Here is a 24,827-nt window from a genome sequence, read left to right on the forward strand (position 1 = left end):
GGGCTTTGCGTTTTTCTAGGAAGCTATAAACAAACTGATGCTTTTGGTTATTTTTTCTTTTTAAATATTTGGTTGCTCATGAATTCTTATAAAAATCCCCCTCACCACCCAAGTTACAGCTCCTACTCTTTCAGCACTGCCCCTGTCTCACACGAGCTCTTGAAAAGAATGGCAATGGTTTGGCAGTAACCTATCGTATCTTCTTAGAAGAGAAAGTGTCAGCACGTCTTGGAGCTGTTAGACCAGAGAGGCCATTCTGGTCATGAGTCGCAGCAAAATGCCTACAGAGACCAGGTGGGTAACATTCATGAGCAAAGTGGTCCAGGTATTTTAAGAGGAATCCTTTCAACGCAGACCTCTGCTGCATTAAACAGGAATAGTCTTCACTTCCACAATACACTTTCCACCATTTTTCCTTCAATGCATCACCCTCTTGATTTATCTTTCACATTTCCACTTGAGAGAGGAGCATGTTTAAGAACTATCCACTTTCCTTTAAACTTACCAAAACAAAAACAACAGTTAAAACTGGCATAAATGGCGAATGACAGTCTCAATGTCAGGGACACACTAGAGAGGACATGGTGACTGTAGAAAACTACAGAATACGTGTCCCAAAGGAGTGAAGGACGGCATGGGGAAGATGCTTCTCAGCCATGTGAGGAGTACAGCCCACTGTGGCCAGATTTCTGATATTTCAAAAGCAAAGACAGCTATCTTTACGTGGCGTCATCTGATTTTTAAATATTGGTGACTAATTCAAAAATTTTAAAAACACTTCATGGGCCAACACCAAACTGGCCAAAGAAAACACATCTGCAGCCAACTCCGCCCACAGGCCACCAATTTGCACTCTCGAGCCCAGATGACCCCTGATGCTTCTCCAGCACCAATATTCCATGAGGCTCCTTCCTCCACAGCCCCATGGAGTACGTCAGTATGCCCTACTGTCGAAATTAATCTAGCCTTGGAAGAAAACACCCTGAATAAAGACCTTCCGCTATAAATGAGTTACCAATCTCCCATCAAAGTGACACTTGCTTTGCTTATCTCTGATCACGGTTTTAAAAGAGCTAAACTAATCAATAATAGCCTTGGTTGTTTTGACAACCTCTGTTAGCAGCTGTCCCTTTTCAGGAGTAACATTCTTATGGACGTCCTGTTGTGCTTCCTATGACTAACAGACATTTTCCTGTTTCCTTTGATGTTACCTGGAAGGGCTTCTCCTGCCTGCCTTTACATGTGCCCATCTCATCCCGATACCACAGTGCAGCCTCTCACCTCCGCCTGGTGACCTGAGCTGGTTGGCAGCCACTTACTGTGCTTTTCATATCTCCTTAGAGTCTGGGCATCTGCCAACAAGGCTTCTGCCTTTGTCTGAAAAACTGGTTTTTTTAAAGAGCATCAATGCACAACTTAGATGCTTCTTTCTCTCCCAGTTTCCTTCCCAACCCCTGCAAATCCAGATTTGTAAAATTACTTTTTGTTGGTTTCTGTGATTACAGCCAACTCTGTTTTCACATTATTATCCATCTTTTAGTTCACACACGTACACACACACACAACCGAACTTAGATATGAAAAAAAAAAAAAAACCATCATAAGCAAAATCAAGAGGGAAATGATCACCTAGGGGAAAATATTCACAATTCTGATAATAAACAAAGGGCCAACTTACTAATATGTAAAGAGCTTCTCGAACTTCAGAATAAAAAGATAAAAAAATCCAACAGAGAACGGACAAAGGATATCAACAGACAATTCACAGAAAGAAAAAAACACAGATGGCCCTTATACATTTCAAAAGATGCTCAATCTTACATAGAAGAGAAATGCAAATTAAAACTACAGTGAGATACCATTTCATACCTATCAGATGGGCAAAAACCCAAAGCTTGACAATGCACTCTTGCTTTGGGGAAGCAAGCTCTCTCTCCCACACTGCTGGTGGGAACGCAAAATGTACCACCTCTTTAGAGGGGCAACGTGGCAGTTTCCATCACGATTATAAATGTGTTGCCCCTTTGATGTGGCAATTCCACTTCTGGGGATTTATCTGATAGCTAATACCTGCCATGTTCAAAATGACATGTGTAGAAGGTTAGGCACTGCAGCACTGTGTTTAAAAATAAACGAATGGCAACAACCCAAGCTGTTGTCATCTATAGGGGACTGGTGACATAAGCCACAGTTACAATACACCTCCAAGTCTGGCTGTGAGCGACAGTGTCACCAGCACCTGCCAGCTTAGAGATGTACACTCTTGCACACCGACCCCAGGCCTATTGAATCAGAAACTAGGAATACAGCCCAGGAATCTGTGTTTATCAACATCTCCAGGTAATTCTGACGCATGCTAAAATTTAAGAAGCACTGCTGTAAACAATGGGGTAGCTTTGAAAAAAATCAAAGAAATGAAAATCGAGATTAGGTAAAGCTAATCAGGAGACTTAGAAAGAGGAACAGTGGCTGCTTTGGGGTGGGGGTATTGATGTGAAGGGGCACGCAGAGGCCAGGAGCCCCATGTCTTGATGGAGATGACGGCTACATGGATGTGGCCATAAATAGTCATCGTGCTGGATCCTTAAGAATATGTGCACTTTACTGCATGTATTACACCTCAATAAAATTTCTGGAGAAAATGATGATGCTCTCTGCTTATTGATATGAAATGATATCCGGGATACATTATTAGTGGGGGGGGGAAGCAAGGTACAGACAGAACAGAAAGTATTCCACTTATGTGTGAAAGGGGAGAAAAGCAACATATGTATTTGTATTTGCAGAAAGAAACACTGGAAGGTGACATAAGAAATTCTGTAAAGATACACAGGAAACAATAGTGATGACCCCCAGGGGGTGGGGGTGTCAAAGGAAGGGAGGATGGGTGGGAACAAGACTTTCACTCTGACTTTTTGTACAGTTATACTTGAACCACATGAGCGTATTTTCTAGTCAATTTTTAAAAAATAAATAGTCAAGTACTAGTGGCTTTGTACAAATAAAATTTCAGTGGTCACCATCCAGCACACACAAGAAACACTCCGCTTAGGAGGCTCCTTTAGGATAATAACACAGACAACAACCATAACCATTTACTGAACACTTACTCTGTGCCAGGCATGTCTTGGAAGTGACATCATTTGCTCCTCACCGTAACCCTGAGTATCAGCCCCATTTACAGACACAACAGCTGAGGCTCAGAGGCCAGCAGTAACTATGCTACTGATGCTTGGGGGAAAAGCCCATCGTCTCCCTGCCAGGCGACACGGCGACCTGACTCCCTTCCAATCACACAGAGAGGGCATTCATTAAACCCCAAGGCCTGCCCACTCCCTGTGGTGTCAGGGCAAAGAGAGGGGCCGAGGTCAGGCTCAGGGCACACAGCAGCATTCTGACCTCCACCCCAGCCCTGCCTGCGTCTCCCCAGCTACCAGGCCAAACCCTCTGGCCTCCCAACCTGGACAATGTGGCCAGAGGCATGTGAACTAAGATTTGAAGCACTGTCATGGTTCTCACATACACGCATGCCCTCAGAGGTTAAATTGTGTACCCCCTGCATCCCCGCCCGACAACAACAATAAAAATATGTTGGAATCCTAACCCCCAGTACCTCAGAACATAATCTTATTTGGAGATAGGGACTTTATAGAGTTCAAGTTAAAATGAGGTCGTTAGGGTGGGCCCTAATCCAATAAGACGGGTGTCCTTGTAAAAGGGGGAAATTTAGATACAGAGACAGATACACAGAGAGGGAAGACGGCCATCTACAAGCCCCAGAGAGAGGCCTGGAACAGATCCTTCCCTCACAGCTTTCAAAGGAACCAACCCTGTGGACAACTTGATTTTGGACTTCCAGCCTCCAGAACTGAGACAATAAATTGCTGTTGTTTGAGCCACCCAGTCTGTGGTACTTTGTTATGGCGGCCCTAGCAATTAGTTAATCCATCCACATAAACAATTCCACCTCCCTCATCCTTGCAGGCTGCCCAGAGAATGAAAGATATAGCTGAGGAATCTTCAAAGTTGCCATTTTAACCCCATGTTGCATGATTGGAATATAGTTCCTCCAGTTTTAGAGTAAGGTAAGAAGACAAGAAAAGGATATTCTCATGATATAAAAAGACGGAGCAAAACTAAGAGAAGTGTCAAAGAGAATTTAGAAATAAAAGCGCCTAGCTTCTGAATACTTTTCTTTTTTTTTGGTCTTTTTGGGTTTTTTAAAACTTTTTATTTATTTAAGTGTGTTTTTTAGGACCCATCAGCTCCAAGTAGTTGTTTCAATCTAGTTGTGGAGGGCGCAGCTCACACTGGCCCATGTGGGGATCGAACCAGCAACCTTGTTGTTAAGAGCACGGCGCTCTAACCAACTGAGCTCACCGGCCACCCCCTGAATACTTTTCTTGATGTACCATTCCTCTTCATAAGGCTGATAACTCTCCCTGTGGCCTGCAAGAAAGAACTATCACAACCCCTAGGTGCCACACACACACTCAGCCTCCACTGTAGCTTACAAACCGGAGGCTTCCTTCCATACACGACCAGCCCAGGCAGACAATTCGCAAGCTGTAAGGAATACCTACAGCTGGGGAAGGTGTGCAATTTTTTTTAAAATTCATTAAAAGCCATAAAGGAAAACTAATTCCTCAAGATCACAGGCCAAAAAAGTAAAAAATCATGGCTTTTTTCCCTCTTGGATAAAACTAACCATGTCAACCAGCCCATTGTTAACTTACGGATAAAAATTATTTCAGTAAGAACAACAGAGTAAGACAACATTGTCCTACCTAGATAGAAGGAAAGACTTGATCCGGAGAAATGGGAATGGGAAGAAGTAAAATTATGGGCTGGGGTCTGGGTCAGAGGCTGTGTGAGAGGGAAGGGAAAGAGAAAGATGATTCACCAGGAGAAGAGACAGCAGGAGAAAAGGCAGCAGGAGGGAGGCAGCAGGTCAGAGGTGCCACCACCAGGCTTCTGGCCACTGTTCCTGCCCTTCTGTCTGGCTAACAATTAGCCACAGCAACTCAGTGGTCCTACTTACTTAAACCCCTGGAAGCTCCACACTGGATGGGATAAATTCTCCGGGCTGTAAGTGGGGGCATTGGATAAAATCAAGTCTAGGCTGGAAGGGGTCTCTTCTGAAGTGCTGGTTACATAGATGTGTCCACTTTGTGAACATTCAAGGGGCTGACCTCTTACGGTCTGTCCACTTTTCTGCACAATGGTCACACTTAAATAATAAGTGCTGCGGTCTGAACGTTTGTGTTCCCCCTCCCCCAACCCACCAAATTCACATGTAGGAATCCTACAGTCAATGTAATGGTGTTAAGAGGTGAGTCCTTCTGGGGTGCTTATGTTAGGAGGGTGGAGCCCTCATAAATGGGATTAGTGCCTTATAAGAGACCCCACAGAGTCCCCTTCTACCATATGAGGCCATAACAAGAAGTCTATGATCTAGAAGAGAGCCCTCATTTGACCACACTGGCACCCTCATCTGACTTCCAGCCTCCAGAACTGTGAGAAGTGAATTTCTGTTGTTTATGAGCCACCCAGTCTGTGGCATTTTGTTATAGCAGCCTGAATGGACTAAGGCAGCAAGTGTAATAAAGTCTGTTTACAAAAACAAAAACAAAAAAAACAAGTCACCTGGCTGTAAGTTCTGGGTAAGAGGCTCCCACCCTTCTTCAGATGGCCTCCCCTAAGACCAGGAACACTGAGGTCTCTGGTTTACTTTCTCTTATTCGTACAGATAGGCCCTTAGAGCTCAAGGGGCATCTTGGTGGCCGTTTGGCCCAATGGACCAGGACAGAGCCAGGTCTCTGCCTCCCTGGGTGGCTTACCCCTCTGCCCACCATCCCACCTGGCAAACTTAACTTTCCCCCAGTTTCCCTTGGCCCTCGTGCTGCATGGGGTGTGAGCAGCCCAGCCCATCCTCTGCCCTTACTGGTGTATCCTTGGGAATGTCTACCAACCCTCTGCACCTGGTTCCCTTGGCTGTAAAAGGATGAGGCCAGCCCACCCGAGTCTCCAGTCTCCTCCAGCTGGATAGGCCACAGGTCCTGGTTGAGAAGCTTTCGTCTGTAATCAAGTAAGGTTTCCACCTCCAGGGCCACCGTTGCCCACCTGCGTCTTCCCTTTTACGTCCCCCGCAAGCTCATCTTACAAAGAGGGGCTCAGTTTGATACGTGATGCCAATCTTTCAAGTACATGATACAAGCACAAGACAAGACTAATTCCTGCCAGCCAGCACGGGGAACAAAAACACACTCTGAGCCTTAGACAAAGGCCTTCGGCTGAATGAGGCTTTTAAACCATCTGCTGAGGTTGTTTTTAGGGGACAGTGTGTCTCATCCTTAGAAGGGGCTGTGAGAACAATGGCCAAGCGATGATGTGGGAGGTTCCCGGGCTTTTCATCTCTAGTTGCAAAATGCCACCCAGCAGCTGGTGGCCATAAAACCAACTGGGATGGGTCCTTGTCACCTTTGATGACTGCAAAACAAACCCTTCTCTGGAGGAGGAGGTCCCCCACCCTCAGCCTTTTGCTCTAGGTGAGCAGCAGCAGGCAGGCTCAGGAATATCAGAGCTACCCCGATTCTTACCCACACTGATTGCAAACGTGTCTGTGACTCCTGAGGGACAGGCAGCCCCAGCGTGAGACTACATCTATCCAATGGTACTCCCCAACTCCCCCCACCCCTCAGATTAAACACTTACAGAAAAAACAAAATTTGGAGAGAACAGGAAGATGCAAATAAGTCACCGGATTTCGTGGTTTGTCCTGTCTCACCTTTGGGGTTAGAAGCATGGGGTCATATGATAGCCCTACCCGGAGCTTTTCATCCAGAGCACTAAGAGCAGTGCCTCTCAGACTTTAACCAGGAATCACCTGACTCGGAGGTTCTGACGCAGTGGGTCTGTGGTGGAACCTGGGAGGCTGGGTTTCTAACAAGTTCCCAGGTGACACCAATGGCGTGAGTCTGTGGACAATGTGAGTGGCAAGTGCTCAGGAGGCCTCCTAGCGCTCCCGTCTTCAGCAAACACTTGGGCTAAGAGAGTGACCATCGCCCTCGATTTTGCAAGCGAGAGATAGAAACGCTGATGTTAAGTGGTTTGCCCAAGACAATTCAGCAAATTAGTGGCAAACGCAAAACAACCTTGTAAAGGTTTAGCCTGTTGGAGGTCACCTGCTCTCCATCACAAGAGAAGCCAGCGGGTCTCGAGTGTGTCGGTACAAAGAATTAAACCTCTCTTTTTTGCTGACCTTTGATAGCCTATATATTTCTGGCCATCATACCAGATGTTTTGTAGTATTTGAATCAGAGAGAAGACTCAGAGTGTCTAGTGGTGAGACTAGAAACCTGACATTTTTATCTCTTGCCAAAGCTGCGTAGGGTGTATGGTAGGCAGGTAAAATACAGGATGGCTAGTTGAACCTGAATTTCAGATAGACTAATTTTTGAGTATAATTATATCCCATGCCTACCGAGATATACTTACACTACAGCAAGCAAATTTGTTGTCTATCTAAAATTTAAATTTAACTGGTGGGCTTGGATTTTTATTTCCCACATCTGACAACCCTAACAGGATGGCAAGGAGGAAAAGGGAGAGTAGGGATTTGGTAACAAGGAACATTTCCTGCTTCACCGCCGCTGACCTTAAAGAAAACCACAAGGGTGCTGGCGTGCGTGGCAAGCACTCCACCAGGACGCCCAACTTCTTACTGTAACGATCGCCCCTCTCCTCTGTCAGCTCATCTCTCTGAATGGAGCTTAATCTTTTTAGCCAACTTATAATGCGACAAAATCATACACTTATAGCTGATGTTAGGAGTTGAACTGTGTCCCCGCAAAATTCATCTGTGGAAGTCCTGACCCCAGAAAATGGCCTGATTTGGAAACAGGGTTATTGTAGTTGTACTCAGTTAAGATGAGGGTGTAGTGGAGCAGATTGGGCCCCTAATCCAGTGTGACTGATGTCCTATAAAAAAGGGGAAACTTGGACACAGAGACTGGCAGGCACACAGAGTGAGTGCCATGTGAAGACGGGCATTAAGCTGCCACAAGCGAAGGGACTCCCAGAAGCTGGGAGAGAGGCCTAAACAGACCCTTGCCTAGCGCCTTCAGAGGGAGAACAGCTCTGCTGACTTTGATCTTGGACTTCAAGCCTCCAGAACTGTGAGACAATAAATTTCTGTTGTTTAAGCCACTCAATTTGTGGGACTTTTGTTACCGCAGCTCTATAAACAAAAGCTGGGAGCAGGGAAGAAGGGAGTACAAAAGAAGTGGGAGCAAAACAAAACAGGCAAGAAAACTCATCCACATTACCATTAGCTATTTATTTCCCATAGAACTTGAAAACCTCAGCTGCGAGGAGACACAGGAATTGAGACATGGTAGACTACTTTGTATGAAAACATTCACTGGTCTTCTAAAATTCTAATTTTAAACATAGAATTGAACAAGTGACACGCTAAAGGAGAAACCTTAGAAATCGGGACTTACCCTGGCTATACAAGAAGGATACATCCCCAAGCACCTCCAGCCTTAAAGAGATTTGGGGGGAGGGTTTTAAAATTCACAGCCTCAACAGAAGTGTTATTGTGCACTGTTTTTTTCCCACGAGAAGTTTGCTTTCCCCCAGTATTTACAAACCAAACATTACTCGACTGGGTTGGTGATTACAGAGCTCAAAACAAAATGAAGCCGGCTATTCTGATTTCACTGTCTCTCTTAATTATTTGCATGTCATATTTCGAATAGCCCCGAATGGCAAGATTTAAACAAAAGATTAGGCGATTGAACAATACGTTAGCCTCTCTTTCTAAAGTAACCGAAACCTCCTCAATTCAGTATGAATTTTAATGTAACTTCACCTTTACCCAGGCCTTGTTCTGGACTGGAGGAGGATTCCACGAGCAGAATTCAATAGCCTCACCCTAGAAACAAGCCAAACCTAGCTGGCTGCAGCCACCCGGGCCTTCGTTTACGAAACACGCCAAGGTGGTTGTTCCTTCCTTGAGGCCTTTCCACATGCTGATCCCTCTGCCTGGAATGTTCTTTGTGGTCAGAACATTCTGCCCAGACCCCCTCCCGATACCCCCAACACAACTTCCTACACATACACAGCTCAAATGTCAGCTTCTCAGAAACATCTTCTGTCATCACCCTTTTATTTTTCCTTATCACATAACCTTCACTACATTTATTATCATTATAATTTATTGTTTGCTTGTGTATTATTGATCCCTCCCGAAGCTAATGGTAAGCTCCATGCGTCAGGGATCAGACGTGTTTTACAAATTATACCCAGGGCCGGTGCACTGGAGGCATACAAATATTTGTCGGGCTTGTTCAAGTGACTAATTATTTAAAACAAACAAATGAAAGCATGGTCTGATCCGTAGTGGTCCCCCTCCCAAACATGGTGGGATGCTCTTTATGCTGAGAGTCTCTGAGTTCAACCCTGGGGCATACAAGAATATGCTTCTCATCCTGGCTGTGAAAGGCATGCTTTTAGGATATCACTAGTCTGCTAATTTCTGTGGGAAAGCTTTCAAACTCAAAAATCTACCCTTTGATCATGACCTGGTTTTACAAATAGTCCCTTCCTATAATACAGGCATGCCCTGGTCACATGTACGTCAACTGTTGTGGTCCCCAGGACAACACTTCCTCACGGTAAATTAATAAAGCAGTATTGGGTCGTGGCATCCTATATAAACTGACTTTGGGAAGAAATGTAGTGAAAATGCCAGCACGACATTTGACAGCTGGGTATCTCTTTATAAATTAATAAATTAGCATTTGAACGTTTTTTAAAAGCCTATGCATTTTAATTTACAAAAAAACTTAGGATTTATGGGTCCTAAGATGGCAGAGGGTATTTTGGCAATACATATATAAAACCTTTAAAATTCACATATTACGTGACCCGGAAATTCCAGTTAATAGGAATTTATCCTAAGAAAATAATCATGAATGCATGCAAAAATTTAGTCACAAGAATGTTTACTTATAGCAATGTCTACAATAAAAACTGGAAACTTAAATATCTAATAATAGGGGATTGAGCACATAATTTGTGGTAATCCCTATTAAGAAACATTCTACTGCTTTTCAAAATGTCTTATTAAATGGATTAAAAATTAATGACATGGAAAAAGTGTTCATCATATGCTAACAGCAAAGAAGTGGGTTATGAATCAATGCTCCAAACTTATAGTTTTTGCTGGGTTATGAGGTTATTTGTGATTTTTATCGTCTTATGTTTATCTGTATTTTATAAATTTCCTCTGAAAGGCATGCATCACTCATGTAAATGTATTCTGAAAAACATTTATTTAAAATTAAACTTTAAGCAGTCACAAAAGGACAAATACTATATGATTAAACTTATATGAGGTACCTAGAATAGTCAAATGCATAGAGACGGAAAGTAAAATGGTGGATGCCAGGGACAGGGGTGGGGGCCTAATTGTGAGCTATTATCTAATAGGTACAGACTTTCACTTTTGCTAGATGAAAAGAGTTCTAAAGATGGACGGTGAGAATGGTTGCACAACAATCTGAATGTACTCAATGCCACTGACCTATACACTTAAAAATGGATAAGATATTATCTATATTTTACCACAATTAAAAAAAGACATAAAAAATTTAAATCAGTAAATCATAAGAACAGCTAGGGCTAGAGGTGTCTTTGTTACTAGGATTTTCAAGAGCTAGGAATAGAAAAGACTGACTTTGACCTTGGACCACACGACATTGGGCAAGACAATCCATTGTGCCCATCAGGGCTGGAGTGTGCCCTGGGACAAGCAGGCATTTGCCTGGTTTTCCGACTACCGGTGCTGGCCACGGTGTTCCCAGTCTCTTCTTTCATGAGAATAATGTTTTTGTCCTCTCTTTCCAGTGTCCCTTAGTTGATTCTCATATGAAGGCACTGACTTGGCTGCCCCAGAGCCTGGCTACAGCGACTGCAGGGTGGGGGGGGGTGGGGGGCCAGCAAGTCCAAGTCCAGAAACGATTCGTGGCTCCATAGGCCATGGTTTAAGGGATTTGCCCCCGAAGTCCTTCAGCTAATCGTTGGTGGAGCCAGGCAAAGAAAGGAACCTCTCCTTAGAGTCTAGACAATTCACCTCGATACTACAGAATGAACAGGAGAGAACTAAATTCGGCTAAGAAAAATTCCTTCTTTACTGATTGGCGCTTTGCAACAAGAAAGAGGAGCAACGTCTGCTTCCTGGTGGTGGGACCCAAGAACCCTTGCGGAGCCGTGGCTGAGGGCTGCAGAGCCGTGGCCGACGGTTGGATGCGGCCTGCAGCTATGTCTTGGCAGTGGTAGGATGCTGAGTTTAAGTATCTGAAAAGTTCACACATGTACACAGGAAAAGAAAGTTTCCCAAGTCCTTCAGAGTTAACAGGGCCAGAGAAAGAGACTAGTGTTTTGCTTACCTGCTGTAGGCATGCTAACGTTATACTGAGGTAAAATAAATAGGAAGGCAGTCTTGGCAGTGACCTGTAAAATAAAGGGAAAAGGTTCCAATTTAGCTTCTTGGTCACATCAAAAGAATCAAATGGCGCCTGCTACCAGCCCCAGGACCCATCCCTTTTACATCTCAGACCAACAGGCCTATCCAATGAAGAGTTGCCTAATGCACAGTTAACACCATTTCTTTTTCCCTTCAATTTTTCTTTAATGACGTCCCTCCCAACACCTGCACTAAAAACAAACAAAACAATCCTGGGCCGTGGATGGTACCTGGAGTTCTACTCACTGCAGATGGAATGAAACAAGCTGTGCTTGGCCAGCTGAGAGCTCACAAGCTAAGGGTACAAATCTGTCTGCCATTCGTTCGTTCATTCATTCATTCATTCATTCATTCATTCATTCAAGTATTTATTAAGTTAATTTTGGTATCCAGCATTATGGAAAACCAAAACTAATAGAGCATGATGAGCTCACAGCCATCTGGAAGCCTAGGACCTCGCTGAGGTTTCCACAAACACATTGGTTAACTGCACCAGTGGACAGCAGCCTCAAAAGCCTAAATCTGAGCTTCAGAAACAGAGAATTCTAGCTGCTAATTTCACATCTACTCTACTGTGGGGCATGGGCAAGCCATTAACACCCTGCACTGCTGGTTTATTTCGAAAGCTGCCTTTAAAATCTTAGCTGTACTATGAAAAAGCTGTGGTTGTCACCTGGTTATTAACGGCCAAATCAGTACTCTGGCAATTTAGCCTGCAGGGGAGAGATTACAAAATGTGGGGATTTGTAGGTTGGACTCAAGAATCAGCTGCCTGGGTTCTAACTGCCTCTGCCATTTGCTGGCTGCATAACCACAAACAAGTATCTTACACCTCGAGCCTCACTCTTCCTGTCTGTAAGATCAGGGATATCTGGAGTACCCCTGCTGGTCTGGGTGACATTGTCTAAAGCTCCCCAGATGTTTTTGATACGCAGCTGGGGCTGAGAAACACCACCCATACGACTCTGCAGCATGCGAGAGGCCAGGGAGGAAGAGGCATGGCCCAGGCCTTTTCCAGGAGGCCTCTGGTGACACCTCATCATAAAGAGTTACTGCTGCTCCTCTAAACAAAAAGGCTTGAACAATGCACCGTGGGTGTGACAGGAACACTGGGTGTGACAAAAGCAGCATGAAAACCAGGAATGATGCATTTACAGCCCCTCTGCGTCACTAGGACTCCTGACGTACAGGGAGAGGTTACTGTCCTCGGCCTTCTCTATCCACTAAAGAGCAAAACTCTCCAATCAACAAGACCCGTTTCTCTATAGGGGGGTGCCGTCTGCTCTTTGTACACAGCAAGGCAGGAGCCTTTTTCTGTGTGTGTGCTATTGTGTCAGACGTGTTCTGTCACGCTTGCAGGGAAAAGGTCAAATGGGACTAGGTATCAGAACGCGCTCTGGAAAACACAAAGCCCTATCCGAATATACAGGTCTTCCTTACCCCCACCCCCAAATCTGATTACTGTTGTCCCCAAGACCTTTTTCAGGGCATTCCTGACCTCCCTTCCAGTCCAATCGCCTCTATTTGTTTAGAAACAGATATACTCTGTTTCAGCCAAAATGCACTACTCAGTACTTCCTTGTGGAGGTTTTAGCCCCTCTCACTTTGTATCCCATTTCCATACCCTCCCTAACACCCCCCCCCAAAAAAAAATCCCCTATAGATCAGAACCTCACTCATCTTTCATAGCCCAGCTCAACTGTAACCCCTCTGCAAAGCCTCCCCCACCGGTTCATAGGGTGTGATGTCTTCTTCCGCCGGAAGTGCTCTGTACCATACCCCACTGTGCCATCATTTCCATATACTCCTTTATAGTTCTCCTCAGGTAGCATTTCTCGAAGGCAGAGAGTGTGCTGTCTCGTCTGTCCTCAGATCCTTCTCAAGAAACTAACTCCCTTGCATATAGTACATGCTCAGTAACTGCTCACTGAATAGGAGGAAAAATCAAACGCTGAGTCTGTGCTGGCTTGCTTCATTCACTCAACTGTATTTGTTCCCCAGTGCTGTCACTCGAGCTGACCTCTGTCAGCTGTCTGTCACCCACAGCCTTCTCCTTGAGACCTATCCAGCTGCTACACCACCTGAACTCCACCAGCACCACTGCTCCAGCCTTGGTGGTCTCTCCCTGCATGAACTCTTGCTCACACTGGTCATCCTGGACCCGCCCACCTGTCTCTACTGTCTGCCATGACTCCTTTGAGGGTAAATCTTGTCTTCTCAGGCTGAAACCCCTGCGAGGGAAGATCACAGGAAGCTGGACAAAATGAGAGAAAGAAACGAGAGAAGCGAAAGGCAGGTGGGCAGGCAAGAAGAAGATATTTACCTAACACGGTACCATACTCTAGGCACAAATCTTTCATTCGGTTTCATTCAGGAAATACGCTCGGCTTTTAAGTTCATGGAGTCGAGAGGAGTGGACCTCATGGGGTTTTGACTGACCAGCATCCATTCCCTCTTCCTAATGGCCCTACGGCGTCCTAAGGAAACAACTCTCCCCAGCTGTGTTAGAACAGAGTGTGGGGAGGGGGATGTCATGTGGTGACTACATTCCTCCTAGAGAGATGAAGGGACCATAACCTCTCCCCAGGACAGAAGACCAGCCAATCAGACACACTCTCCTGGGCTCTGAATCTTGGGTGGGAATGAAGGAAGTGCTGGTCAGTGCTGTGTACCCATGCAGATTGTTCTGCTGTGGTTCCCACACCCCTGCCCCTGGAGCGCCCCTTATCCCCAGTCAACCACGTGAACCCCCAGAGAGCTTCCTTAACTTGACCGGAGTCCATTTCTAAGATGCATTATAATTCCGTGCATGGAGGCTGGGGTTCAACCCTGACTGCACATTCGAATCCCTGGGGGAGCTTTTAAGATCTCTATGTCTGGGACACCCCCAGCCAATTAAGCCTAACTCTTTGGGGCATGACCATGTTGGCAGGCTCCCCAGGGCATTCCAATGTGCAGCCAAGCCTGACAGCCACGCATGCAGAAAGTGTCCCTCGTCATCCTCTCAAACCAGCCCTCTACCCAGCCTCTGTCTCAGAACCTTTTCTGTGTCCTTCCAAGAATTTATTTAATTTAATCGATGTTTTAATTTTTAACTTCAAAAGAAATACCATTCTTTAAAAAATTTAAACGATTCAGAAATATGAAAAAAAAATAAAACACCCTAATATTCAGTCTATGTTTTGCTTTCCCTCCTTTCCCCAGCCCATATTCATGTCTCCATCTCCCTTCACATGTTTGGGGCCAATTCTCTGAGAGCTTTTCCTATGAATCTATCCATTTGGAATTTATTTCATTTTATTTTGACATTATAACTTGGACTGTGTTTATACAATTTGACCCAAGGGATTAAAGAGTGAAAACATTTTTAAAGAGCTACAACTTATTAAATGATATTTAAATCACTTTTTTAGCTCTGTTGATCAAACGGTTTTTGCAGTACCATATAGACCCCACGTACAAATCTACTCAATGTATAGGAAAGTATTCATAATAGTTACATGGGAAATCTGCAGGTCCACCACTTGTTTACTAATGCCAACATATAAATAAGTGGTTATATAATAAAATTTTCCTCATACATGCTACTGATTTTCATTCATATTTCCCAGAGGGTTACCCCTGATGTTTCACATTAAAAAGCTCAGCCAAATAAAATGTGCTCTCTGCGAGAGTGTATATAAATGCACAGAGTCTACTACTCTAACTTCTGAAAGAATCATCCCACTTTTTATTAAAGGAAGATAGACATTTGGTATATGGATTGTACATACAGTCTTGCCCTGGTCCTGCATATACAATCAATTCTTGGTATTCACAGTAGTTGTGTTCTATGAAGTCACTGCGAACGCTGAATTAGCAAATACGGTTGAACCACTGATCCTAGGGGAAATACAGAGTTCGGTTCCTACGAGTCTCTGGTCGCAACATTTCCATTACCTGATCAATATATAACCTTGTTTGGTGTGTGCTTTTGTTGAAAGATGCCGTATTATTTAATATATCTCGTTGAAGTGGGAACACTAAATGCGCAGCCAACAACGCTATAACTCATGCCTGAAGGAAGCTTATCGAACACACGTACATACTCTCTAAGACACGTCACAGCCTTCTTGTGCTTGGAACACGAGACAGCACTTCAGCACGATGTGTGAGGGCCATTTTAAACAGCAAAGTCACCAAGAAAAAGCACAAAAAATGCAAAACCTGGGGCACAAAAAAGAACATTTGCTTATGGGGGAGCTGAAACAAACAGGTGGCCGAGCACCACCTTATTAGACCTCAGCTGGGAATGTGCTCATCGGGTGACTCACATGTTTCACGGCTCTGTCCAGGTCCACAAGTGACCCCCACACCGCTGGGAGTACTGATTTTAAGGTTAATAAATAAATCTTAGTGACTAGGAACACTAGCAGATACACAATCTGGGAAGAATGAGAGCAAGTGCACTGGGGCAAACCCAGCTCCACCAGGGTCAGGATTTTTTCCCTTTCAGCACCTTGATTGAGGTATAATTTACACACCATAAAATTCACCCATTGTAAGTACACAGCTTTAGGGGGTTTATCTTTACTTGTTCCTAAACTCTCCCTTCACTGGAATGTAATTTCTTGGAAAGTGGGGATCTTCCTTGCCTTGATTATCTTCAAACCCTAGCCTGAAATAGTGCCTAGAACACAGCCAGTGCTCAGTGAGCCCGTGAAATGAATATACTGATTAAGCAGGAGAAGCAGTATTGTGCTCAGTTACCTGACTCTCAGCCTGTCTGTCATCTGTCCACATTTATTATACTCGTCTCCTGCAGGCTCTCTCTCTCTCTCTCTCCCTGGGCGCCATCCCAGTGCCGAGCACGTAGTAGGTATCTCACTAATACCTATTTGATGAACGAATACTGCAAGCAGCTCTAATATTTAGTAACTACAGATGAATGGTTAACAAAAGCTTTCTGAACATGAATAGGATCTAGGAGTGTGATTAAGGCAAAAATACTAGCTTCCAGTATTTTTCCATCCCTACCCCTCTGGTAGTAGCAGCAGAAACCATTCCAAACCATGCATGTTTCTTTGTCGGCAGCCATGCTTGCTCCCACTTTACTGTGTCTCAGAGCAAGATGATGTCAGTCTCCCTGTTTACAGACAGAGGAGTGAAACCCGGGGCACAGAGAGGTAAAGTGGCCTCCCAAGCAAGACCTCAGAACTTTACAAGCAGAAAAGGCAACACTCAATTTGATTTTTTAAAAGTTTGTTCCAAAGACAAATGTAAGATACACACAATACGGTACATTAAGTAAAACAGCAATATAAATAGAGGCAGGAGAGGATCCAAAATATATATTGAAGACAAAGAGAAGGATCAAGGAATGAGACCAATCCACATAAATGCATCCCGGGACGTCCTACTCATTGGCTAAAGGTGGCCAGAAATTTGGCTCTCAGTTTTCTCAAAGCCATCTGAAGGGGGAAGGCGTGATCGGCTACTGGATTCACTACATCCATGAATTAAAAAAAAACAACAACAAAAACTATCCAAAAAAGCAATTCTACTTCTCTAGCATAAATACTATTCTCTGTGCTGTAAAAGGCCCCTTTGGCACCCCAAAAGTTCATTCTACAACCCTCTCCAAACCTCAAACCAGGGATAAAACAACGAACAAGCTCCTCCCTGCAAGCGCTGCTTGGGGTTCACGTAACACCGAGGTCTGAGAAACAGGAGCCCATTAAAAATGTCATTCCAATTATCTCCCATCCCTCTAAGGTGTTTATAGGAAACGTTATTCGTTTAATAGCATTCTAAATGCCACGCTCAGTGGGTGAAAGGTTAAAAGTGACAAAGTGCTAATACATGACTGCAAAGGGAGGACACTAAATTATGTAGGAGGGTCTCTCTCTCTCTCTCTCTCTCTCTCTCTCTCTCTCTCTCACACACACACACACACACACACACACACACACACAGCTTCATTGAACTTTTAACTAAAACAGGGCATCAAGCACAAAGGCAGTGACATTGAACGTGCTTGTGTAGCCAAAACAAAATCCAAACTGCACCACATGCTATGTTCTATGTGAATCTGAGCCCTTGGTGGCAACCAGACCAAGGATGCTGGTGAAATAGCTGCTTTCGGCAAAGTGTAGTGAACTGGGAAGGCTCAAGTCCTAGTTCAGCTGAAGGGCAGCTGAGTGACCTCAGGCAAGGTATTTTACCTCTCTGGACCCCCGTTTTCTCATCCATTAACACAACAACAGCAGTTAAAGTTATTAAGTGCTTACTTAGTGCCGGGACTGATTGTGAGCGCTTTATATAAATTATCTCATGTGGTCCTCACAATGCCCATACAAGGCAGACACTAATAATATCTCCATTTTACAGATATGTGGGAAGGACGAGACCAGCTGAGGTGGTTAGAATGGAGGTCCTCAAAGGTCCTCTCCAGCCTCAGCTCCAAAAGGCTCTCATTTCCTGATTCCACTTCTTTGTCAACACCAAAAACACAGTCTTACACGGATAACTTGCTGAGAGGTCTCCCCAAACATTGAAAATACATTACTGCTTCTCCATCTTGTGAAGACCAGGTCTGGGTATCATCTAGTCTGACAGAGAGAGAAAGTAAGTTAAACTCTCAAGTTAACCAGCCTGCCAGCCACGGGGCCCACCTAGAGTTCCAAGTGCCCCAATCTGTTCTATTTTCACTGTAAGTTGATACCTGGGCACCAAAGATGAAAGAGAAGAACTGTGATGAAAGCAGTCTCATCACATTCCTTTTAGATAGTATTCAATCCTTTGGTTTGGTATATTCTGTTTATTTCTTAGCAGGCACAGCCACGTGCTGGCACTTAAAAAGGGGCCGTTTTGGTAGACATGCCACTGAGGACAGGATAGGGTACAAGAACTTGTTTTCAGAGAAGCAGTTCTGCTCGAAACACTTTCTGTCCTATGAACCCTGGCATTCCCACCTAAGGGCCGAAACACAGAGTAGTGTGTGGCAGAAGCAGAACCCCCATGGCTGACAGCACGGACACCCGTTTCCTGCTTCCTTAGAAGCACAGGTAAAGCCAAGTGAAATCTCTCGCCGCTCAGCCTGTTCTCAGGAGGCCAAACACAGTCTCGACTCCAGCTTTCCCCAAATTGATTTTGCATCTTTCTGCTGAGGTGGTGGATAGGAAAATTTCAGTCAGACAGGAAAACATTTGAAAGTTACGCCCAATTGGTGGGGAAGAGGTTTTTTGTTTTTTTTTTTCTTTCCTTAATAAAGGAGTCTTTTAGCCATTCTTTCCTGGACTGTTCGCTCCCCGAGGTTCTTGCTTCATGGGAAGCCCATGTGTCCGGCTCATCACCTGCACACGCGTGTTTATGGCTGGGACTCGATGTACGCGGTTTGCAGCCCCTCCGTTTACTCAACAGAAGGCAGATCCAGCTGAAACAAAGATGCTTTTTACTCTTGCTTTCTGAAATTCTCCATTTTGGATGACCAGAGGCTGCTGAGTTCTGACAGTACCTTTCTGTGTGCCCAGAGATTCTGGTTTTCTCACTTGGAAAACTGCCTTGATCTAAGAATTAAGCAAAACTAAACACACATACGACAGATTCTCTCCAAGCCCCTGTTCACAATGCTGAATAGACTCACTATCAACATCATATGATCATAATTTTGTATTAGATTAATAAGGGACAATGTATATTTATGAGAAAAACCCGTAATCAGAATAGCTACAATAAAATTATATTACTTGCTTTATTATAGTCATTGGTCACAAAATCTAAACTTTATATTGGGATACAGAGGTATTTAGAAAGAAGCATTTTAAAAATCTTTGAACGTGGGCTTTTAAAAGATACATCTGAAGATTAAACTTGCCATGCTACCTACCCCCAATCTGGGAAGTTAATCAAGCACTGAAAAATAGGAGGTGGATTAGGGATGGCCCTTCCCCACTTCCTACATAGCCACAAATTAATTATAACTTTAAGAAGACTGCATATTTATGCAATCTATGCTTGCATAGATTGAACTTGACCTACTATATGTCTTATAGATAGCCTTAGGTAAAATATATAAGTCACATGAAATAAATATATTTCTACTCTGAAGGCCTTAATATGCCATATTTTGTCATGTATAATGTGCTCCCGTATACAATGCCCACCCACGTTTTTGGCCCAAACTTGCGGGGGGAAAAAATCTTTCATTTTAATGTTTTACTAGTACCCATGTATAATGCACATTCTTATTTTTCCTCTCACAAATTTGGGCCAAAACCGTGTGCATTATACACGGCAAAATACAGTCTACACCCTCATCTCCCTCAAAAAAGAGCCTTGGATCAATATATCTAATACTCTTACTGACTATATATTTCACTCTCTTTCACCTTCCCCCAATAGCTTTCCCCTTGTTTGGATAGCACAGCATACCCATAAACCATTCCTCGTGAAAGCTAAAAACTACAGATAAAGAAATACACAATTTTGAAGAATATCAATATTTTTAAATTGTATTTCTCTTACATCATATGGCAGAGTTCAGATTTTTAGTTGCTTTATAGATATTCATAAAACACACACATTGGTTGGGACAAAACTGTTTTACTTTTGGCCAAAAGCCACCTGTTCGGATGCAGTATCATCTTTAAAATAAATTAAAAAACAAAAACAGAAAAAAGAAAGGGTTCACAGTGTAGAATTTTAGGCTGGGAGTGATTTGGGGAGAGTTAAGATTAAGCAACATTGAAAACTTGATTGCAGAAATGGAACCTCTGCACCAATGCACCACAGTGTCATTTTAGCTGCTGTTTTGAAAGAAGCTTTAGCTCCATAACACAGGAAACACAAAGAGAGGGGCTAATTCTAATTGTCACAGATGTGTCTGCCGACAGCCAGTCACTAACCATAGGCAATCGTCAAGAATGAATGTCAGGGTCCAAGAAACTTATGGCATTTCCTGGTATTTGGGAAATGAAAGGATTATTCAGGGGCTCCAAAGACCCAGGGTAGCTGGACCAGGCGGGTCCTGGTGCATTTGCTTTCATTTGCTTATTTACTCTTAGGGAAGGAAAGAGTAGGCAGACAGTGATCTACTGCAACCACTTTTAATTACTCTCTACCATCTGGAAAGTTTCCTAATCAAAACATTAGCATGTAGCTCTCCATGTTTTGACTGAAGAGACCAGCATGTGGATTAGAGCTTGCTAGAAAAACGAACTTTGAGTTCACAGTAACGGACCAAAGTGAAGCCGTGTCCACGGGCCATAAACCAGGCCTGTTCACACAGGGAGCCTTCACAAGCCTCTAGGTGTTTGCGTCGGGGACACAAAGAGAGAGACCCTATCTGAGGGTCTCCACCACCACCCATATTTAAACTGAGCAAACGAGGGCTGGAAGGCAAACTAGTTTTTTTAAAAAATAAGCTATTCTGTTGGAATTGTAGATGTGTGATATCTGTTGTCCCCCTTTCCACACACCCCTACTCCACTGAGGGGTGTGTTAATGAAAGACATTAAGTGATGGGGTCCCAGTGAACTGGCCACCTGTGGTACCATTCTAATACTACTAAGAGCCTTATTCTTCCACACACAGCAGGAAGTTGCAGTCAGGCCCAGGAGCTCTGGATATGCATCTTGATTCTGACTCACATTTATTTCCTACCACCCTGCATTACAACAATGTACCCCACTCCTAGGGACCAGGCATTATAACCTCATTCTGGGCTGGCAGCCAGCCCATTCTGCATGAGTCTGCAAAGACCTACCAAGGACCTCCCGCATGAGGGCACCTGATAAGTAGAACTTAACGATGATTTGATTCAGCTGAATTAAATCAAGGTCAAAAAGGATAATGAAAAACATCCACCACTCAACTATCCCTTTTCATTAGCAAATAATATTCACAAGGGGATTTTCCAAATCGTCTTCAAAGTGGAGAAGGAAAATAACAACATAAAAGGCAAGAGTTGCCAGGAAGATGTGCTACAGATAAACAGAAAATACAAATCTAACTCTAAAGGCACAGCCTGAGGTAAACACTACCCACACTCTGCCAGTCCCTCCATACCCCTAAACCGAATAAACAAAGTCTAGTTAAATATTGAGATTTAAGGTGAAATGCCGTATTCCAAGATAGCTCTCGGTCTCTCTCTCACATACATGTACACACACATACAATAGCAATATACATTACTACAAACTTTCATTTTATTAATTGAAAGTGGTATTTTCAATAACATGTAAAAAGCCATGGTGTTTTTTCTCAGCCTCTCAGCACCCCAGGAGGCTGACTGTGACCTCAAACAGGGGAAAAGCAGCCCAGGAAGAAAACCTAACATCAGAGGGAATGCCCTCTACTCCCCACTTCAAACACCATCCCAGGCAGGAAAGTTACCACAAAAATTCAGAGCCCAGTCAGACGAATCAGTATGCAGACACTCATGTCAACAAAATAAAATCATCATTATTAGAGGTTACATACAGGTAGTTTGGAGGACCAGAAGGGGGGGGGGGTCCCCTGACTGGACAGGGACTGAGCCCCCTTCGACCCCCACGGAGAATATCCCCAATGAGGTTCTGCCTGACCCGTACCCTGAAGGGACAGACAAGCCAAAAGAAGGCAGGAAGGGGCTGTGTGCACTAAGGTAGAGAAACAGGAGAAATATGACTCCCAGGGAGAAGGAATGGTTTGTGTGTGAAAGGCGATGAGGCTGGAAGGCTGGCAAGAACCAGGTCTATGAAGGGCCCTTTATGACAGGTATAAAAATTGGACTTTATCCTACTTGTACGAGGTAGCCACTGATGATTTTAAGCAGGGAATAAGACAAGGAGATTTCCATTGCAGGGAGCACATTCTGCTCTGGAGAAGGGGAGGAGAGCCAGGCAGTATGGACCACAGTTAGGAAGGATGTTGCTAAAAGAAGGGATAAAGCAGGCTCGGATGAAGGTAATGGTAATAGACACAGGACAGTGATTTTCCAATGACTCAATGGCCCCATAAATTAAGGTGAGGGAGTGGTCAAGAGTGGTGCCCTGGCCTTGTTCAGGAAAGAGACACATAAGCATGTAACTTAAATACAATGTGCCAGGTGTTCTGATGGTTATTCAGAATAGTGTAGATGGTGGTATCATCTGCTGAGAGAGAAAATAGCAGCAGCCCAGGGGCTAGGAGGGGGAGGGGAGGAAGAGACTGCAAAGGACCAGTCAGAGGTCAGAGGAAACCCAGAGGGACCCCAGCAGCCAGGGGAGGAGACCTTGTAAGGAGTCTGTGCTTCAGCCAGGTAGACTCTGGGGAGGTCCAGCCAACCTGGAACTGACGTGGGGGCTACACAAGGGCAACGGTCATTTTTTATTTTATTTTTTTTTCTGATGGCTGTAATGGTGCTCAGCACACAGTAGGGCTTCAATACATATTTGTGGAATGAATGACCACATAAACAGTCTATCACATTCGGGAACCAAAGGTCCCCAGGAACCTTGCTGAGTAAACGATGGAGGAAAGGAAGAAGCAGAAACTGGTGGCCATGGTGCCCTGGAAGTGGCAGAGGGGAGACCAAAGGCTGTACTGCTTGTTGGGGCAGCCAGGAGCTAAAAGGGGTGGGAAATCAGGGAGGGTCTGGAGAAGCTTGAACCTCTGTGTAGTAAGGAGAAAGACCACAAGAGAGAAAAGGGGTTGGATACGCAGAAAAATAAGGGGAGAATCAGACAGGAAGATACCACATGAAGGGGTATTTGTGTTTCTTCAGGAAGTGAGATCCAGGAACACAGGAGAGGGGTACCCAAGGGGAAGCACTGGCCCTGGGCAGCTTCCCTGTCAGGCCCCACAGCCATCCCGTTCCCCAAGTTCTCTGCTCCCTCTGACGTTCTGACACTTGTCTGGAGATAGAGACGATGCTCAATTAATCCCCGTGGAATTCATGTGACTCAGAGGAGGAAAACAGGAAGTTGAGGAATATGGAGGACGTGGGGAGAGAGGCAAAAACAAAATTAAAATCCTCCCCCCCCCCCTTCATATTCACAAGGGGACTAGGAAATGTTTCTGCTCCCTATTTAAAGAATTCTTTTGAAGGAGTGCTGCACTGCCACTCTCAGCACGACTTTACTTCTAGTCATTTCCCAAGAGGGAAAGGCAGGGCCACCTGGATGGATGGACAAAAGGATGGCTGTTCTGCAGGTTCCCAGGCGGGGAATTGTTAGGGTGCCAGCCAGAAGGCCATCGGGAGGCCTCCAGCTTCCTATCAGTCTATCAGCTTTTACTGTCTCTGGCTGAACCTATGGGGTTCAGAGTCAGGGCCTGCAGACATGCAGATAAGCATCTGGCCATGGGCCACGCTCTAAGGCCTGAAGTGATTGCCACCAGAGCCACAGGGGTGATTCCAGGGCTTTCTCTTGGATCTGACAATGGCCCCATCAGGATTTCCACACAGATGTGTCAAGGAGAGCATCAGACAGACACATGTGCATCTGTGTGGGTTTATAGGGTGTGTGTGTACAAAGCTGGATGATAAGACATTTTCAGACCCCAGACAGATTTAGCACTGACTCTAGAAGAACTGAATGTAAAAAATATATAAACTCAATTCTTCAGGCACAAAATATTTATGGAGCACATGCTCTGGGCAAGGCACAATGCTACAGGAGAAGAAAAAAAAAAAAAAAAACATCTAAGACCTACTTCCTTCCCTCAAAGGCTCAGAGACCAAAATCAGGAGCTAGGCTATAAATTTAGTCCCCCTCCCTTATTTCAGAAATGATCAGACTGACCACCCTTTATTGGAAATTGACTACAAGCCAGGCAAGGTTGATGTACTTTATATGATTACCTCATGTAACCCCCAATAACCCTGTAAGGAACAACACCCACGAATGTGAGATCTTATTAAATGCTGGGCACTGTGCTAAACACCAAACAGGATGACCTCATTTAACCTCCAACTCGAGAAGCAACTACTACTGCTACTGCTACTACTATTTACTGAGCTCCTACCACATGCCAGGAACCACTCTACACACCGACAGAAATCATCTCATTTGATCCTCCCAGACGCCCTATTGCACTGAACAAGGGAGGCTCAGAAAGTTTAAGACATTTGCCTAAAGGCACACAGCTAATAAGTCCCAGAAGTGGGATGAACTCAAAATCCATTGGACTGTGAGGTCTGGATTCTTCACCACTGTGTTACCTGAGCAATATGCCAAAAAACTAATCAGGATCAAAGTGAGGCTTTGACACGTGAAGAGTTAGTTGTAAGACAAGAAAAGGTGTAATGAATCAGGACACAATTAGGCAAAGAACAAGTGGAGACTCACTTTCC

The 24,827-nt window shown here is 44.4% G+C and overlaps 1 protein-coding gene across 2 annotated transcripts in view; it reads right to left on the bottom strand.

Moving 5' to 3' along the window:
- TRAM2 (translocation associated membrane protein 2) overlaps positions 1–24,827 on the bottom strand; it is a 76,896-nt gene that overhangs the window by 25,943 nt on the left and 26,126 nt on the right. For both annotated transcript variants that reach the window (XR_002137614.2, XM_019734701.2), the window contains exon 2: positions 11,457–11,520. Coding sequence is in view for 1 of the 2 variants with exons in the window: in XM_019734701.2 (XP_019590260.1) it covers positions 11,457–11,520 (64 nt within the window). In the remaining variant the exon portion in view is untranslated. The remainder of the gene's footprint in view (positions 1–11,456; positions 11,521–24,827) is intronic.

This window comes from Rhinolophus sinicus, linkage group LG05 (assembly GCF_036562045.2).
Source record: "Rhinolophus sinicus isolate RSC01 linkage group LG05, ASM3656204v1, whole genome shotgun sequence".
NCBI classification, from domain to species: domain Eukaryota; kingdom Metazoa; phylum Chordata; class Mammalia; order Chiroptera; family Rhinolophidae; genus Rhinolophus; species Rhinolophus sinicus.